Source organism: Grampus griseus (genome assembly GCF_964374135.1).
Source record: "Grampus griseus genome assembly, chromosome: 21".
NCBI lineage: Eukaryota > Metazoa > Chordata > Mammalia > Artiodactyla > Delphinidae > Grampus > Grampus griseus.
In genome coordinates this window covers 30,767,328-30,787,617 of record NC_139015.1, presented here as the reverse complement: position 1 = coordinate 30,787,617, position 20,290 = coordinate 30,767,328, and the positions used below count along the sequence as shown (strand labels likewise).

The 20,290-nt window shown below is 36.6% G+C and overlaps 1 protein-coding gene across 1 annotated transcript in view; it reads right to left on the bottom strand.

Moving 5' to 3' along the window:
* Nucleotides 1-1,997: 1,997 nt before the first annotated feature.
* Nucleotides 1,998-20,290, bottom strand: part of LOC309838897 (disintegrin and metalloproteinase domain-containing protein 18-like) — a 90,480-nt gene continuing 72,187 nt past the window's right edge. Inside the window, exons 18-21 of the mRNA XM_082680313.1 lie at nucleotides 16,591-16,671; nucleotides 13,368-13,482; nucleotides 7,356-7,512; nucleotides 1,998-2,154 (exon numbers count right to left, since the gene is read on the bottom strand). Coding sequence (XP_082536439.1) covers nucleotides 2,112-2,154; nucleotides 7,356-7,512; nucleotides 13,368-13,482; nucleotides 16,591-16,671 — 396 coding nt within the window. The 3' untranslated portion in view covers nucleotides 1,998-2,111. The remainder of the gene's footprint in view (nucleotides 2,155-7,355; nucleotides 7,513-13,367; nucleotides 13,483-16,590; nucleotides 16,672-20,290) is intronic.

The following is a 20,290-nucleotide window of genomic DNA, read 5'->3' as shown; positions in this document are numbered from 1 at the left end:
TGCAAAAAAAAAAAAAAAAAAAAAAAAAAAAAAAATAGCTGGTGTATATATTACCTTTCAAATCTTATTGAGTTTATATTTATTTTTAAATTATGTTACAAAATATAGTCAATCATCATTATTCAATTATTCCATATCTGCAAATTTGCCTATTTGCTCAGATTTATTTGTTAGCCCCTAAATCAATATTTGTAGCTCTTTTTGGATCATTTGAGTTTACGAACAAATGGCTAAAAATTCATTTGTAACAAGGCTCACACTCCCAGCTGAGGCTGAACAGCTGATATACTCTGCCTTCTTATTGCAGCTCTGCTGCAGAGATGACCAGAAGATGGAGTTGGCACTGTATTGAGGAAGCTTGGGTTCTGAGGCCAGTTGCAGGGTGTCGGAATCTCAGCTATGGTACCTATTGCTGACATGGCCCCAGGCAAGTCACTTTTCACTTCTCCTTTGTAAATTAGGGAAAATAGAATCTTCCAGGATGAGACGTTTGCAGGATTTAAGATCGCAATCTCTATGAGATACATACGTACTTCCCTTTGAAATGTTGATTCAGCAATAGCTAATTCAGCGTTTGGGGCTTTATAGAACATAGTTATCACAAGAATTGAATGTATTAGTATGATCTCACTAATATAATAAATATTAAAACTATTTTTTTTAGAGATAAAAGGTCCAGTAGACTTTTTGTGAAATAGAAACTTGGTCAATTATTTTTTTTTCCTGAGTCTGTAATTTAACAATATGTGTGTATGTATGTTTATGTACCTTACAATGTTTATGTATTGATTGTGACATAATGAAAAAAATAAAATATTAAAACATTTGCTCTTATTCAGACAAAATGGCTATTTAACAAAATAAATATAAACACAAAAATAACTTTATAAATGATATGTATGAACTGATTTGGGCCATGTAGTCCAGAAAGAATAAAATACCCATAAAACACAAAGAATGATTTCTTAATGACAGGAGTTTCTGAGACCTTTGTCCCAGTCTTCTGTGGCAATGTAATTTGTATAAGTGATATTTCAGAACCTACAGTGAGCAAAACAGGTGTGACCGTTCCCCAGCGCACGGCAGCATCCTTATCCTTCTCTTACTTGTCCTCTCCTATCACATCACTCGTGGATCTTCCGAGCCCCAGCGGGCATGCGCGCGCACACATGCACGCGTGCACACACACACACACACGCACACGCGCGCGCACACACACACACACACACACACAATCATACTGCGCAGGGTTCCAGGAAGAGGTTCCTCTAGAAGCGGGAGTGTTACTACCCCACCACCGTCCAGAGACCCTCGGGGCTGGCTGACCTCAGCCCTGGGTAGGTGAAGAAGGGCTGCTCCCAGGACCCCATCCAGGCTCCCTCCTCCCCCCACCTCCCTGGAAGACAGGCGCCCCCTCTTGCAGTGCAGGGTCTCGGAGTGAGGGACAACTATCTCAGTCCTGCTCAGAGCCCTCCGACCAGCGGGCCCGCCAGGGGCCTGAAACTGGGCGGGCTCGGACCCGACCCCGGACTCTCCCCAGCCTGGCCTGGGCTTCTGCAGCAAGGAGGGCGACGACCCCCGTGCCAAGGGACCCTGCGACGACGGGCCACCCTCCTATCCAGCAGGGTCCTCACGATGGCCCGTGGAGGTCAGCAGGCCCAGCCCTGAGAGGAGCAGCAAGAGAGACAGCATTGCGTGGCCGGCCGGCCTCGCCACCGGGGTTGACTGGAAACGGTGCAGCGAGCGCGTGGAGCCCTGCGCTCTAGGCCACGGCGGGGAGGCGCAGGGAGGGAGGGCAGAGCGGGCGGAGGGGCGGGGCAGGGAGGGGCTGGGGGGCTGGCCTGGGGGCGGGGGTGGGGCGGGTGGAGATGGTGGGGCTGGTGGGGGGAGGGTGAGTGGGGTGAGGGGTGGAAGTGTGGCTACGGCTCCGTGGACCCAGACTCCACCTGTGGCCAGGTGTATGCCCAGAAGCATAGGGGAGACTTCCTCCTGCCCAAGTGTGCTTTATTTTCAAAAATTTGACATTTTAAACGTATTCAGTGGTATCATAGGGTTATAAAACACCTTCTCTTCTGCATGTAACCCACTTGATGATGAAGTTCTTGGCAACATTAATAGTCCACGTCATAACTCTCTGGTACAATGGCTGAATGACTAGTGAAAGAAAAAGAAAATAGAAATTCACAATATCTTTAGTAGCAGGCGGTTTCCTACTTTAACTGTATCTACTGCCAGATTTCTGTTTTAAGTCTCAGATCAAAACACTCACGCAAAGGAACACAGACAGTAAAAAATAAAAAATCAACTATAATAGATTAACTGAAATATTCATTATAGGTAAGTTTGTTTCTTAGAAAACTAAGCAGTCCAAATAAAAAGCTAAACATTAAATGTGTGTATTCATATATGAATATGTATTTATATATGAATATGTATTTATATGTATAAAGGTGTGCATTTTTTAGGTTTTTTTTTACAGCAGGTTTTTATTAGTTATCTGTTTTATACATAGTAGTGTATATATGTCAATCCCAATCTCCCAATTCATCCCTCCCTCCCCTGCCTTCCCCCCTTGGTGTCCATACGTTTGTTCTCTACATCTGTGTCTATTTCTGCCCTGCAAACGGTTCTTCTGTACCATTTTTCTGAATTCCACATATATGCGTTAATATACAATATTTGTTTTTCTTTCTGACTTGCTTCACTCTATGACAGTCTCTAGGTCCATCCACTTCTCTACCAATGAACCAACTTCGTTCCTTTTTGTGGCTAAGTACTATTCCATTGTATATATGTACCACCTCTTGTTTATCCATTCTTCTGTTGATGGGCATTTAGGTTGCTTCCATGACTTGGCTATTGTAAGTAGTGCTGTAATGAACACTGGCGTACATGTGTCTTTTTGAATTGTGGTTTTCTCTGGATATATGCCCAGTAGTGGGATTACTGGGTCATATGGTATTTTTAGTTTTTTAAGGAACCTCCATACTGTTTTCCATAGTGGCCATATCAATTTACAGCCGGGGGAATGTAACACTTGGGGGTGTGGGCCCGCCAAGGACGATGGGGCCCTCCCGAGCCACCTTCCCCCTGCTGTCCCACCAACGGTGCAACAGGGTTCCCTTTTCTCCACACCTTCTCCAGCATTTGTTGTTTGTAGATTTTCTGATGATGCCCATCCTAACTGGTGTGAGGTGATACCTCATTGTAGTTTTGATTTGCATTTCTCTAATAATTAGTAATGTTGAGCAGCTTTTCATGTGCCTCTTGGCCATCTGTATGTCTTCTTTGGAGAAATGACTATTTAGGGCTTCTGCCCATTTTTTAATTGGGTTTTTTTTTTTTTTTAACATTGAGCTGCATGAGATGTTTATATATTTTGGAGATTAACCCTTTGTTGATTTGTTTGCAAATATTTTCTCCCATTCTGAGGTTGTCTTTTCATGTTGTTTATAGTTTCCTTTGCTGTGCAAAAGCTTTTAAGTTACATTAGGTCCCATTTGTTTATTTTTGTTTTTATTTGCATTACACTAGGAGGTGGGTCAAAAAGGATCTTGCTGTGATTTATGTCAAAGAGTGTTCTTCCTATGTTTTCCTCTAAGAGTTTTACAGTGTCCGGTCTTACATTTAGGTCTTTAATGCATTTTGAGTTTATTTTTGTGTATGGTGTTAGGGAGTGTTCTAATTTCATTCTTTTACATATAGCTGTCCAGTTTCCCCAGCACACTTATTGAAGAGACTGTCTTTTCTCTGTTGTATATCCTTGCCTCTTTTGTTATAGATTAATTTTTATTATGGTAAAACACACATAACATAAAATTTACCATCCTATTTTTTAGTGTACAGTTTATTGCTATTAAGTATATTCAGTGTTGTACAAACATCACCAGCTACCATCTCCAAAACTCTTCATTTTGAAAAACTGAAACTCTATACCCATTGAACAATAACTCCTCATTCCTTCCTATCCCAAACCCTGGCAACCACCATTTTATTTTCTCTCTCTAGGAATTTGACTACTCCGGGTACCTCACGTTAGTGAACTCATACAGTATTTGTCTTTTGTGACTAGGTTATTTCATGTAACATAATGTCCTCAAGGTTCATTCATCTGCCTTGTAGCATGTGTCAGAATTTCCTGCCTTTTAAAGGCTAGATCATAAATATTCCATTGCATGTTTAAACCACATTTTGCTTTATCCATTCATCTGTTGATGGACACTTGTGTCGCTTCCATCTTTAGCTATTGTGAACAAAGGTGCAATGAACATTGGTGTACAAGTAGCTCTTGGAGAAACTGCTTTTGGCTATATACCCAGAATATTACAAATAAAAAGGCAACCAAAAAATGGGAGAATTTGCAAATCATATACCTGATAAGAGATGAATATACAGAATATGTAGAGAACTCCTAAAATTCAACAACAACAAAACCCCAAACAATCTGATTCAAAAATGGCCAAAGGACTTGAATAGACATTTCTCCAAAGAAGATATATGAATGGAATATAAGCACATGAAAAGATGCTCATTAATCATTACGACAATGCAAATAAAAACCATGATAAGCTACAACCTCATACCCATTAAGATGTCAGAAAGCATGTATATATATATGCATAGTTATATATATGATATATATAGTTACATACATAAAACTTCTCTCTATAAATGAATATTTAGGTTATATATATATGTATGTATATCTAAGTATATATATTTGAAATATATTCCTTCTGGAAGCCCAAGTAATTTGTGTTGTATTCCTGGCTTCAACCCAAATGTGTATTCACCATAACTATGATATTTCCTCTTGGTCTTGCAGAAAGTGATTAAATGGAAGTTCTTAGGTGTGTGGTCTGTGAGTTTGTGTTATGGTCCACTCTAAGAAAAGTTAGTCTTCTACTAAGTCTCCCATGTCTAGCCCTCTGCTTGCACAATTTTTAGTGTGAGTTAAAAGCAACAACAGCAAAAAGTCTTTTTCAAACCTTGCCAAATATTAATACATTTTAATGCAGTTTAACTTCATTATGAAGGCAGAGAAAACCAATCTTCCTGAAGCATTATTTTCTTTCCATTCTGCTTTCTAAGAGACAAACTTCAACGTAAAAGAGGATTTTAAAGGAATTTATACCTTTATTTATTTACTTAACCTGTGGCATGTGAAAAAGATAACTCACATCTTTCCTTTAGGCAAACTTATTTGCAAATATGGATTAAAGAGAAAATCACATTCTAATGTTTGAAACTTGGAAAAAGATACATTACAGAAAAAAAATCATTATCCTATAAATAAGCAGACTTGCACTGTAAAATTGACCATGAAAATAAAAAACATCTTATTTCCTTCATTCAAAATTAGACCTACATATATATTGGTCAGTTGGTTTTCAACAAAGGTGCAAAGGCATTTTGATGAAGATACGATAGTTCTTTCAACAAATGGTGCTGGACCATTTGGCATACATATGCAAAAATACAAACCTTATCACATACTTCACACCTTACTCTAAATTTACTTCAAATTTTACACAAAAATTATCTTAAAATGGATCATAGATCTAAATGTGAAATGCAAAGCTATAAATCTTCAAGAAGAAAGCACAGGAGAAAATCTGAGTGACCTTGGGTTTGGTGGTGAGTTTTTAAATATAACAACAAAAGCATAATCCAAGAAGGAAAATAATGATAAAATTAAAAACTTTTCCTCAGCAAAAGACACTGTAGTTAGAATGAAAATATGACACATAGCTGAAGAAAACATTTGCAATTTTTATGTCTGATAAAGGCCTTATCTGCAGGATATATAAAGACAGGTGTGTGTATGTATGTGTTGTACACATATATTGAATTTATATATCCATCTATTGTGAGGATCTAGACGCAATGGAATACAAGAAGCAAGGAGCACACCTAGCATCTAGATTTGTTTCTAATATTGTTCTCCAATAAAAGAAACCAAGAATCCTTGTAGAAATGCCTGCTTCTAGGCCTGTGGCCAGGAATATACAAGATGATTCTGGAACATCTTATAGAACCCAAAAGTGAAGAGCTGCTCAAAAAACAAAAACATATGGGGTACGTTTAGTTGCTTCCTTTTATAGATTTTAGTATAAAAAGGGAGAAAAATAATCTTACAGGTGTTTTCATGTTTTCCGGAAATACCTGACAAACACTACTTCCTCCAGGTAATCAAGGTTGATATTATCAGTTGGTAGTATTTGCCTTTGATATCGATGTGATGAGAACGACGTTCCACCTCTGTGATCTTCCTACCTAAACCCCATAGCCCCAGCCTAATGCATGATGGAAATAAACATATGGCTACAAGATGATTTTTTCCATCTGATGAAAATTATGTTTTCAGTGGCTCCAGTATATACACTTATAGAATAAACAAAGATGCAGGGCCGAATGGTGCGCATCCCAGGCCTGCTGGGAGAGTTTATAAAGGAACAGTCATTAACGCTGGGTGCAGCAGAAATTTTTGGATGTGAAGATGTATTGAGCATGTACTTTACTCACGTTCCCTCTACGATATTACCTGTCAGGACTTTCTTTGAATTCTCTTTTTCTCTTTTCCTCTGTAAAGGCTCGTGATAGGCCAATTAAGTCACTTCCTCTTTCAGGGAGTATGATCCATCACTTCCCTGAACGATATGCATGTAATGTGTGTGCAATTGAGCGTGTCTTCATAAAATGGACTAGTAATGATAGCTTTCAAAGAAAATGTAACTTTGAAGCTGAAATCCTCATTCGTGATGTTACATTTCGGGATTAATATGAGGGTTTCTTACCTTCAATGAGTTAAATGTTAGGTCATCAGAAGAGAAGATGCACAAATGTAAGAAAATAGTCTGCACAGATGTGTAAGAAACAGTATCTGATTTCAAAGGAATTCTGTAGAGATTTTTTAACAGTATTTGAGACTACTAAAGAGATAGAAATATTATGAGGTTCAAGGGTTTATTAGTGACATGTTTAACACAAATTCTAAATTGGAAAAAAAAGGTTTCCCCAAAGGAAACAAAGACTCATACTTAATTTAGATCCAACTAGAAAGGAACTTAAAATGATACACCAAATATATTCTTCTCTGACATATTAAGTCCCTAGTACAGTGTGGAATATTCATCAGGAGAACAGTTTTGGAGCAGTCAAAATTTTGACTTGCCTTAATATACTAACAATGAACTACTGGGAAAACAAAATGGTTAAAATGCCATTTACCTTAGATTTAAAATAGCACATATTTAATAATAAATGTAACAAATGTTATGCAATTATGAATTTATGACACTGGTTAATGACCAGCACAATTTAAAATAATAAATTATTTGTAAAATCATATTTACCCCTCATATTCTGCACTCTCTTCGTTGCATGATTTTCTTATTTCATTTCGCTTCATGATCATAATGGTGAAAATTATGAAAAAGGGCAGAACAATGTAGAAACTCAAAATAAGCCAGTTCTGATGTGCATTGTAGCCTTTTTTAGTAAAAATTGTAACTAGAAATGAAACATAGAACATTTGAATAAATTTATATTTATTTCACTTTAATCATATGTGTACATATAAAATCATATACCTAATCGAAAGTTTAATACCTTGCAAACTCTTATAGGAGAAAACAAAAGGACATTTAAGCTCATAGCCAAAACTTCAATGGTACATTTTTCATAGATTTACTAGTCATCTTTTATGCATATTTGTTTAATTATTACGATACTGTATACATATTTTGAGGTCTGCTTATTACGTGCTGCTTATTTATGGCATCATATTTTAAAAGGTGATATATTAATAGGGCTTAAGTTAAAAATTTAGCAAAATACTGTGAAAAACCGCCATCCCCCTCCCTCGCCAAGTCACATAGCTTCTCTCCTTGGAGGAAACCATTTTGAAATGACTCATGTTTCTCCATCTAGTATTTATATTTTATACGTATGAATAAAATCCATATCTATACCTATCCTGGTATCTGTATCTACCTATACGTAAAGTGTGTGTTGTGTGTATTTTTCCCCTCTCGTTGACGTTCAACGACATATTTATGCCCTTTCGTTATTTCTTACACCTAAAAACTTGAAGTATTACGCAATTCAGAAAAGTACACAGTAAATAAATATGTTAACAAAGAATTAGAAAAATCATCCAGATCTCAAAACATACCCTGTTAGACTCCCCAAAGCATCCTCCGGACATTTTCTAATCATCATTCCTCTCCAAAGGTTACATGTGTATTGATCTCTTCCATTATTATTTATTTAGTAAATTTTTTACTGAACTATAACATAATAACAGAAACGCATGCATGCCGTAATTTTACAGCTCAAAGATTTGACAACAAAATAGTGTGACTTTTGTCTTAGATGTCATTTAAATTTTGCTGTTTTAACAGCTTTACTGAGTTATTTTAGACACATAATACATGCACCTATTTGAGACGTACAATTTTACAGGTTTTATTATATGTATATATCTATAAAACCACCACATCAGTCAAAAGACAGTTGACCCTTAAACAATGCAGGGGTCAGGGGAATCCACTCTGAGCAGTCTAAATCCATGTTTAACTTTAGCGTTGGTCCTGCATATTCTAGGTCCCTTCTTAGCCCAGGTTCCACCATATTCGCAGTTGCCCTTCCGTGGATTCAATCAACCTCAGATGCTGTAGTACTGTAGTATTTATTGAAAAAAATCTGTGTATGAGTGGATCCGTGCAGTTCAAATCCACGTACTCCCAGGCTCAACTGTCGTGAATATATCCGTCATCCACAAAAGTTTCTACTTGCCTATATATGGTGCTGCCGTGATGCCACTCCCCCAAACAAGCAACCACTGATTTGATCTGCATTCTCTCCCTATCAATTAGTTTGTGTGTTCTACAATTTAATACAGAGTCAGACAGTCTGTATTCATTTTAGTCTTGCTTCTTTCACACAGCGTAAATGTTGACATCCATCCATGTTGGTACTTTTAACAATAGCTTGTTCCTTTTTACTGTTCAATATATACTATTGTTTGGATATACCACACGTCCTTGATCCATCACCTCTTGATTTGTATTTGGGTTGTTTCCAACTTTTATCTATTACATCTAAAGCTGTTATGAACATTTGTATACAAAGTTTGGTATGGGAGAAGGCGTTCTATTCTCTTGGGTAAATAAAATAGTAAAGTGACTAGATTACATGGTAGGTAAAAGTTTACCATTTTAAGAAGCTGAAACTGTACAATTTTACACTTCAACAGTAGTGTATGAGACACTATCTTCACATATTGGCAAAACTTCATGTGGTTAGTCCTTTAAATTTAAACGAAATTTAAAGGAATATTATGGTATCTAATTGTGATTTTAATTTGCATTTCCTTGATAAACAATGATGTTGGGCATCTTTACTTGTGCTTATTTGCCAATCCATATATCTTCTTTGGTAAAGTGTCTGTTTAAGTGTTTTGCCCATTTTTAGAAGGCTGTTGGTTTTTCATTATTAAGTTTCAAAGATTATATATTCTGAATATAAAATCTGTACATATTCTGAATATAAATACTTTATTAGGTATACACCTAACAGTGACTTTTGAAGAGCAAAAGCTTTTAATTTTGGTGATGTCCAAGTTTTCACCTTTTCTCCTTGGATTGTGCTTTTGGTGTCATATGTAAAAAAAATCCTTATTTAATCCAAAGTCACTAAGGTTCTCTCATATATTTTCTTCTTGAAGTTTTATACATTTAGGCTTCACTTTTTTTTTTTTTTTCTGCGGTACGCGGGCCTCTCACTGTTGTGGCCTCTCCCGTTGCGCAGCACAGGCTCCGAAGGCGCAGGCTAAGCGGCCATGGCTCACGGGCCCAGCCGCTCGGCGGCATGTGGGATCTTCCCGGACCGGGGCACGAACCAGAGTCCCCTGAATCGGCAGGCGGACTCGCAACCACTTCACCACCCAGGGAAGCCCTAGGCTTCACATTTTGATCTGTGATCCACTTTGAATGAATTTTTGTATATGATTTCAGATCATGTACAAAATGTACAAAATTCCTTTTTTTTTTACATGTGGGTATGTAATGGTTCCAGCACCTTTTGTTGAAAAGACTACCCTTTATTCACTGAGTTGCTTTGCACTTCTACGGAAAATCAGTTTTCCATGTATCTGTGGGTCTATTTCCAGTTCTTTATTCTGTTCCATTGATCTACGTTAATATCAGCGCTACACTGTGTTGATTATTGTAGCTTTATAGAAAGTTTTGAAATTGGGTGGTATACTTTCTCCAACATCACTCTTTTCAAAGTTATTTGGACAACTCTAGGTCCTTTGAAATTCTATATAAAGCTTATAGTCAGCTTGTCAATTTCTGCAAATGAACCAGCTGGATGATTTTTACAGGGATTTTCTTGAATGTATAGATAAATTTGTAGAGAACCGTCCATTTAACAATAGTCTTCCAATCTATGAACATCATTGTCTCTCCATTTATATAAATTTTCTATAATTTACATCAGCAATGGTTTGAAATTTTCAGTGTACAAATCATGTAATTTTTCACTAAATTTATTTCTAAGTATTTTACTTTTTATGCTGTGGTGAATAAAATTGGTTTCTTAATGTCATTGTTGGATTGTCTCCTCTTAGTTTATAGGAATACAATTGCTTTTTGTACATTGATCTCATATTCTTCAAACTTACTAAATTTTTTGTGGATTCCTTAGGATTTTCTGCATATAGGATCATATTATCTATACATAAAGACTGATTTTCTTTTTCCTTTTCAATCTGTATGCTCTTTGAGCTTTTTTTTTTTTTTTTTTGGTCTTTTTATACTGACTAGACTCTGATATAATACTGAGCAGAAATAACCTGCAGCCCCAGGTGAATGCATAGGCAGCCAGCCTGCCCCCTCTCCTGCCAGCCACAGCTGTTTGTAGGCACAGTCAGGTCCTGCCTTCTGTCACTGGCCAAGACCACCATGGCTGCCTGTTTGTTGATAGCCCCTCCATCCGTGCACTGGCATGCTCCCAGCCTGATTCCTGTCACTGGCCTTTACTGCAGTGTGCATGCCAGTGGGGAGAGTGTCCAGCCACAGGAGAGCACACTGACATCCATGGACCCTGCAGCTGTTATCAGATCCAGATCAGGCTCAGCCTCTGTCATTGGCTGGTACCCATGCCCACCTGTAACTAGCCCCGCCCCCCAGCTATGCACCTGCACACCCCCAGCCAGACCCCCATCACTGACCTCCACAGCAGTGCACTCTTTCCAGGGGCTAAGAGTACAGCCACAGGAGAGGAGCATACTGTAGCTGTTGGTTGGATCCAGATCAGGCTCTGCCTTCTGACACTGGTTGACATCACTGTGCCTACCTGTAGTTAGCCCATCGGTGTGCACCCCGAGCCTGACCACCCCCATCACTGGTCTCCCTGCAGCATGCATACCCCAAGGTAGAGCTTGAAGCAGTAGGAAAGCACACTGACACTCAGGAACACTGCAGTGGCCAGTGAGCCTATAGTTGGTTCCAGCCCATCGCTTCAAGCATGTCTGCACCTGACCTCTGCCACCACACGGGCACCTGCAGTTGGGCCCCACGGCCAAGTGTGTGCATGCCACTATCTCCAGCCACCACTGCTGCCTGGCCTTGTCCTTAGCTACTGATCCTGGAGGTCCTGCTTTGAGCCCAACAGTCCTTGCAGCCACTATGGACCCACGAAGTGCTCACAAGGACCACACAGTTGATAATATGGACCTCAGTGGCCTGAGCCGAAGAGACATTACATCCCTTTGGGCCTGGTACCACCAGGTGCTCCTGCATTTGGCGCCCTGCACCAGTTGTCCCAGGGCCACAGCACGATCAAGTATGCCTCCATCCACAGGTGAAAGGCTTCCCTTAGGAAATCGTTTACAAAGTCTGGAAGGGGTGACTGTATCTCCAAATGTATGGACACCTACGCAAGGCTGCAGGAATCATGAAAAATCAGGGAAAGAGGTCTCCACCAAAGGAATACAGGACATTTACCGTGACTGGCCCCAAAGGAATGGAGATCTAGGTATTGCTCAACAAAGAATTCAACGTAATCGTTCTAGAGATGCTCAGAGAATTACAAGAGAGCCCAGATAAGCACTTTAACATTGCTCATTTTTAAACTGGGTTGTTAATTTTCATACTGTTGAGTTTCAAGAGTGCTTGGTATATTTTGAATACCAGTCCTATATCAGATATATGTTTTGCAAAGATGTTCTCCCAGTTTCTGGCTTGTTTTTTTCATTCTCTGACTCTCTGTACAGAACAGAACTTTTACGTTTTAATCAAGTGCAAGTTACCAATTTTTTCTTTTATGGATCATCTTCATGCTGCTGTATCTGAAATGTCATTCTCTAAGGGCACTTAGATTTTCTTCTGTTATCTTCTAGGAGATGCATACTTTTGTATTTTGTATTAGGACTGTGATCCTAATATTTGAAAGTTATGAGGTCTGTGCCTAGAATAATTCTTCTGCTTATGGATGTCCAGGTGTCCCAGCAAAATTATACAAACACAAAAATAATTTTATAAATGGATATGTATGAATTGATTTGGGCCATGTAGTCCAGTAAGAATAAAATACCCATAAAATACAACTTGCATTATCTTTTATTTGTTTTTTTGGTTTAATTGCCGTGACTACGACTTCCAATACTATGTTGAATAAAAGTGGTGGGCGTGGACATCCTTGTCTTGTTCCTGTTCTTAGAGGAAAAGCTTTCAGCTTTTAACCATTGAGTATGATGGTAGCTTTGGGTTTTCCATATATGGGTTCTACTATGTTGAGGTATAGCCCCTCTATACCCACTTTGTTGAGAGTTTTTATCATAAATGGATGTTGAATCAATGAACAGCCACTTGCTGTTCGTGGAAAAAAGGGAAAGTATAAACCTGTACTTCATCACTCAAAATGTGATTTACTGTTATTTCCTAATAAATGTGTATACTTATATTTTGTCATATGTTTTTGTCTAAATTTCATTCAGAATAAACACTTTATCCTACAATTGTTTTTTAATAACCTACAAAGTTTTTAATAGCACGGGATGCAAACAACTTACATAGTGTTCATTCGTCCATATTTGAATTTGTTTTGCATTCATGCTATGACATTTATTGAAACTTAAGAGTACCATATTCTATCTTAGTAACTGAGATGATCAAAACTGGGTTTCTCTGAGGAAACCGCGTTACAAATACTATTTAACACTGATTTAATGAAAGCCGCTATTCAAGGTAACTCTATTAATTACTCAGGAGATCATGAAAGATTTGACTCGGCAGTATATTTCTTTAATTATTTCATAAAGCATTCTATTTTTTTTTTAAAGTTTAATTTCTACTCACCAGATTTATGATCATTTCCATCATCAATACTTCCTCCCGGTGAACCAATTTGTAATTCACAATCTGGAGGCCTATACCCAGGAAAGCAATGACAATTGCCTAAATTATTACATATCTGAAACAGAAAAACATATAATCACTAGAAATCATGGTAGTCTTTATATGTCATATAGAAATACATTCAAAATAACAAAATCACTGTTTTTCTGAGTTTATTAAGACTACATAATGTGAGAAATAGGTTAGAAAAAGTAGTGAAAAATTTGGCAGTATACTAACAGTTAATGCCAGAATCACTACCCTGCCCGATAGTATGTTCCTGGCCTTTAATTTTCTTCTTCTTTTTTTTTTTTTTTGCGGTACGCGGGCCTCTCACTGTTGTGGCCTCTCCCGTTGTGGAGCACAGGCTCCGGACGCGCAGGCCCAGCGGCCATGGCCCACGGGCACAGCCGCTCCGCGGCATGTGGGATCCTCCCGGACCGGGGCACAAACCCGTGTCCCCTGCATCGGCAGGTGGACTCCCAACCACTGCCACCAGGGAAGCCCTTGGCCTTTAATTTATACACAAAAATATCGTGATAGAATTGCCATCAATTGACTTGGCCACTTTAATTTATTATCTTAGCCCTTTCTTTCAAAACTTAATACTGTTGATCAACCATTTGTATTTCATTTTTATGTGAAAAATTTTCCAATATAAGAAAAGAAAAACATAGATGCCAAAAATAATTAAAAACGATAGAAAAAAAACTTTATGATAAGTTTGAATTGCTAGCAGTTTATATTCAGTGCAGTTTCCATGTTATTTATGCTTTTACATTTCAATAGCTTAGTGTCAATTTTCATTTTTGAGTAAAATTTTGTAAATTCAAACAATTAAAATGCACAGAACTAAATGTGTCTTCACCCACTAATTAAGTCCCTCTCCACTGCTAAGCATATTCTGTGTTATGTATATTCACAGATAAACATGTACATCCACACCCACAAACACACATTAACACTCATTCCCAGGTTTTTGCCAAACAAATATCACTAATGTTATGTTATGAACGTATTCCCATACCTGAAGGTATAAATATAGGACTGGCACATTTAAAAAATAGATGTAATATTCAAAGATATGGATATTTCCTATAATTCTGCTACAGATATTGTGTCCTGCTCATGTACACTGACAGCGCTAAATTGTTGTGTTTAACGATTATTGAAATTTTAAATCTCTTTTCCCTACATATCAAAAGGGATTTCAATAAAATGAGTTTGAATTATAATCTTGAATTCCATAAAGTGTTCTTCTATTGTACATATCAATACCTCTGTTTTTTGATATTTAGTGCACAGGTGATAAATATTTTAATATAAAGTTTTGAAATTAGAACTACAGTATCGTTTATTTATTATCTCAAACCTAATCCAAAATTTTTCCCTTGTCCTGAATTAATTTACAATTATCTAAGCAACATAAAGCAACAGAGGTTACCATCATTGCATTTTGACTAACTTAATGAAAGAAAAAGATGGCCAGCTAGAGCAGAAGCAATAACCAAATAAATAATATTATTAAATTTTATATTATTAAATTTTATTAAATGAAAAATGACATGCTATTTCAGACTGGATGTGTAATTTGACTTCCTAGTAGAAAAAATGAAATGAAAAACACATACCTTAGACACTTGTCAGCAACATTTCTAAGCTCAGAAAACAAAGAAAAGTAATCTCACAACATTCGGCACAAGGTAAAAGGAATTAAACTAGCATCACGTTTCTCTCTGGCAGGACTGAAAGCAATAGGACAGTCCAACAGAGCTTACAAAGTTTTGGGAGAATGGAATTAAAATTTAATAGCTCTGTGACAACAGAGGGATTTTTAATGTGGAAAGGCAACATTTTTCCATTGTTGATACATGGGACCTCCTCTAAATGAATACCTCCCACATACATTTTTCTTTACTTTTTGAAAAAAGTGGTATTCCAGTACCCTACTCCTCCCATTAAAGTAGACGGACAATGTCATGTTAGAAAGAACATTTATCTAGAATATCAAATCTAAATAGATTATAATTTCCCTGTAACATAAATTTTAGAAAAAATTAACATAATGCATAGAATATCTCAGGAACATCAAAGTCAAAGTAGCTACATTTTGGATGTGTTGTTTTCTTTTTTTCTAAAACTTTGTATTGTAAAATAAGATGTAAAAAACCTGGTCTTACTGTCGTGCTCATTTCATAATGTATAAAAATATCAAATCACTGTGCTGTACTCCTGAAACTAATATACACCTGAAACTAATATAATATTGCATGTTAATTATTACTAAATAAAATGTATCAATAATCTATAACTTTGGTTTGAGATTTTATAAAAAATATTAAGGCTGAAGGCTTAAAAACAGATAATTGAACAAAGGAAACCAAAAGATCAGACCAATAATTATAAGTATAGAAAATAAAAGACAAAACATGAAAATGTAGCTATCCTTTTTGTTTACAGCTCATAGAAAGTTAAAGACAATGCAGCAGCACTTTATATCTTCTAAAACCAATCAATTAAAAATTATAAAATTGAATACTGATAAATTTGGTTAATTTGGGATCATTCATATAATGTTGACTAAATCATACACTAATTTTCTTTTAGGAAAATAGTAACACAAAGAGACCCAAATTATACATTTTAAGAAGTAAAAATTAAATATAAAAGTAACTACAAGTCTGTATTACCAGATTAAAACAGATAAGCAATTGAGAAGAAATAAAATATTTTTTGCAGGAGGATATATTTTCTATCAGAAACCTCTTCATAAGAACATCAGAAATTCTCTAATATGTTTTTTAAGTATACCTTCTGTAAAATATTATATAGCCATAAGTTTTAATTATGCAGAGTATGAGGGAGAACAAATATGTTCACAATATAAGTAAAATATGCATTTATTTGCATGAGAAAATAATAAGTGTTTTTTATTTGAACATGTTACCAATTCATAAGTTGTGAGTGCTTACAATAAATTCAGTACACACATAGTACAATTCACTTAATCGTTTGGATTGGTTAGAAATCAGCTGATTTTCTTTATATTAGTTAGCTATTCTTAGGCCGGGTCTGTTTAAAAGCGACCTAGGTTTTCAATTCTCCCAAACAGTATAGATTTTGACTTTGAAATACCCACAAAAATAACATGAAATTTAGAACTACGAAAACAAAAGTAACTTACCCCATTTCCTCTGCATTTTGTAGTGGCATTACAATTATACCCCATTAAAGGAACTTCTTTGCAGGTTTTATTTATACAATACTAAAACAGAACAAACAATACTTCATAATTATTCACAAATTTGATGTGAAGAAAGAATTAACTATTTGCTATATACGTACAAAAGATGCTCTTGTTGAGACTTTTTATTATGTATTACTTTGATATTGGTACAAAGATTCTGGCATTCCAATACAAAAATAAACAATAATAACTTTAAGAAACCCCCCCTGAGAGTGCTTGCCTTAACATAGTTTATGTAATAATGTCATATAATTTTGGTTTTGATACTTACAATTGGGAATTGAATTGAGAATCACCATCAGGGGAGTTAATGTTCTGTTATGAATAATTGGTTAGATTAATATTAATGATTTGTCCCCTCAAAAACTGAAACTGGAACATAATTTATTAATTTAGTTTGGGTTTTAAATATAAATTAATATTTTGGATTATAAATTATCATGAATCCCTGTTATAATATTGATCTGAATAATCCAGCAAGAGAAATATTTTAACTTAATTTGGATCCACTGCAAAACCCTTCTTACGTCAAAGTGGGTAATCCAGTGGTAAATTACTCACTTTTTCCCTCATTTACCTTTTTCTGTTTTTTAAACTAGGCTCCTAGCTTATGTTCTTTTGACTTCTTTAAAAATATCAGCATAGGTCTTCCCTGGTGGCGCAGTGGTTGAGAGTCCGCCTGCCGAGGCAGGGGACACGGGTTCGTGCCCCGGTCCGGGAAGATCCCACATGCCGCGGAGCAGCTGGGCCCGTGAGCCATGGCCGCTAAGCCTGCGCGTCCGGAGCCTGTGCTCCGCAACGGGAGAGGCCACAACAGTGAGAGGCCCGCGTACCGCAAAAAAATATATATATATATCAGCATAACATATGATGAAATTATTGAAAAGAAGAATATATCAAATAAGAATGAAAATTAGCATTTTGCAATTATTTTCTGAAAATTTACACAGAGCCAATGAGTAAAATGACATTGCGTATGCCAGTCTACTTTTGCCCTTTCTCTTCAATATAATACTGGAAGTTCTAGCCAGAGCAATGAGGCAAGAAAAAAATGAAAGGCATACACATTGTAAAGGAAGAAGTAAAATTATCTCTTTGCAGATGATGTGATCTTATATGTCAACTCTAAAAGCTCCACATACACAAAATGCCTGTTAGAACTAATCAAGGATTCATTAAAGCTGCAGGATAAAATATTAACATACAAAAAGCAAATACATTTCTTTAACAATGAACATTCTAAAAGGGAAATTAAGAAAACAATTCAGTATAGAATAGCATCCACTATTATTAGACAACTAAACTTAACCAAGGAGCATACACTGAAAACTAAAAAGAAATACTGAAAAAATTTTTAAAAAGAACAACAGAAAAATAGAAAGCTATCCTGTGTTCATGGACTGGAAGATGTAATATTGTTAAGATATCAATACTATCCAAAGCATCTATAAATTCAATGCAGTCTATCAAAATTCCAAAGACATATTTTTTTCATAAATAAAAAGCCCATCCTAAAATGCACATAGAATCCCAAGAGACTCTATATAAAGGGTCCCCAACCCCCAGCCTATGGAGCGGTACTGGTCCCTGGCCTGTTAGGAAACGGGCTGCACAGCAGGAGGTGAGCAGCAGGCGAGCTAATGAAGCTTCATCTGCTGCTCCCCATCGTTTGAACTACAGCCTGAACCATCGCTCACATTACCGCCTGAACCATCCCCCCCATCGCTTGCATTACCTCCTGAACCATCCCCCTACCACACCCCCCCATCTGTGGAAAAATTGTTTTCCATGAAACCAGTCCCTGGTGCCAAAAAGGTTGGGGACCACTGCTCTGTATAACCAGAACAGTGTAATAAAACAACAACGTTGGAGGACTCACACTTCCTGATTTCAAAACTTACTACAAAGCTACACCAATGATAACCATGTGTTTCCGGCATAAATTCAGACAAATTGACTAATGGAATAGATTATTTATGGTCAAGTGAATGTACTTAATGCCACTGAATTGTAAACTTGAAAATGGTTAAAACTGTAAATTTTGTATAATGTATATTTTATCATATTTAAAAAGTTAAAAAAAAAAACTTGCACAGAGGCGTTTGGCACTCTTAAATCTCCTAGATAGTCATGATCAAAGTCTCTGGCAATTTTGAAACATTTTCCAAAATTCTCCACCTAATTTTTTTTTTTTTTTTTTGCGGTACATGGGCCTCTCACCGTTGTGGCCTCTCCCGTTGCGGAGCACAGGCCCCGGACGCGCAGGCTCAGTGGCCATGGCTCACGGGCCCAGCCGCTCCGTGTCATGCGGGATCTTCCCGGACCGGGGCACGAACCCGTGTCCTCTGCATCGGCAGGCGGACTCTCAACCACTGCGCCACCAGGGAAGCCCCTCCACCTAAATTTAATCATTTGTGCTTCCTCATTCCTATCAAGCTACACCAGCTAACACAGAATAAGGGAAAATGTACTATCTTTACAAACGCTAGTTTTTCTTATGAATCTAGACTTCTCAAATACCATTAATGTATTTCCACATATTGTTTTTTAGATGATCTGGATGAAATAGAACTATATTCCCAAAAAAGAAAAATCACATGGTTATATCAATTAACACAGAAGAAGTATTTGACAAAACTCAGCACCTATTTATAATGAAAAAAATCTGAGTGAACAAGGAGTAGAAGGGAACTTTCTCAACTTTCTTAAATGTCATATTTAAACCTACAGCTAATAAAACAGCTGATGGTAAATGACTGGAAGTTTTCCCCTAAGATCAGGAAGAAAGCAAGGGTGTCCACTCTCAAGACTCTTATTTAACATAGTACATGAAGCTCTAGCCAGTGCAATAAGCAAGGAAAAACATATATATGTGTAGACCATAAAAGAAAAAAAAAAACTGTCTTTATTTGAAAATGAAGTGATTGTCTACATACAAAATTCTAAGGACTCTACCCCCCAAAAAGTTCTAGAACTAATAAAATAATGCAGCAAGGTTTGGGGTACAAGTTCAACACATAAAAATTACATCTCTATAAACATGTGAAAGGTGAAATTAAAAACACAATATCACTTATACTTACTCCAAAGTGAATAAAGTGCTGAGATACAAGTCTAACAAAAGATGCACAACACCTGTATCTTGAAAATTATAAAATGCTGATGAAAGAAATCAATGAGCACTTAAATAATTGAAGAGGCTTAGCATATTCATGGATTGAAAGATGAAATGTAGTAAAGATATTCGTCCTTCCCAAATTAAACTATAGCTTTAACACAATTCTTATTAAATTTCTGAAAAGTTTTTTGTTGTCTCATATAAGTTTATTTTACAATCTATATGGAAAAGTGCAGGGCTAAACTAGAATAGCTAAAACTATATTTTGAAAGAAAAATAAAATGAGAAGAATCACTCTGCTTGTTATTAAAGCTTACTGAATTGCTAAAGTAATCAAGAGAATATGATACTGGTGGATGGACAGACATGCAGATTAATTTAACAATCTAGGCAACCCAAAAATAGACCCACAAAAATATACCCAATTTATTTTTGACCAAAGTACAAAAAAAATGAACCTCAACCTAAACCTCACACGTTATAAAATAAACTTAAAATTAAACAAAGACTTAAATGTAA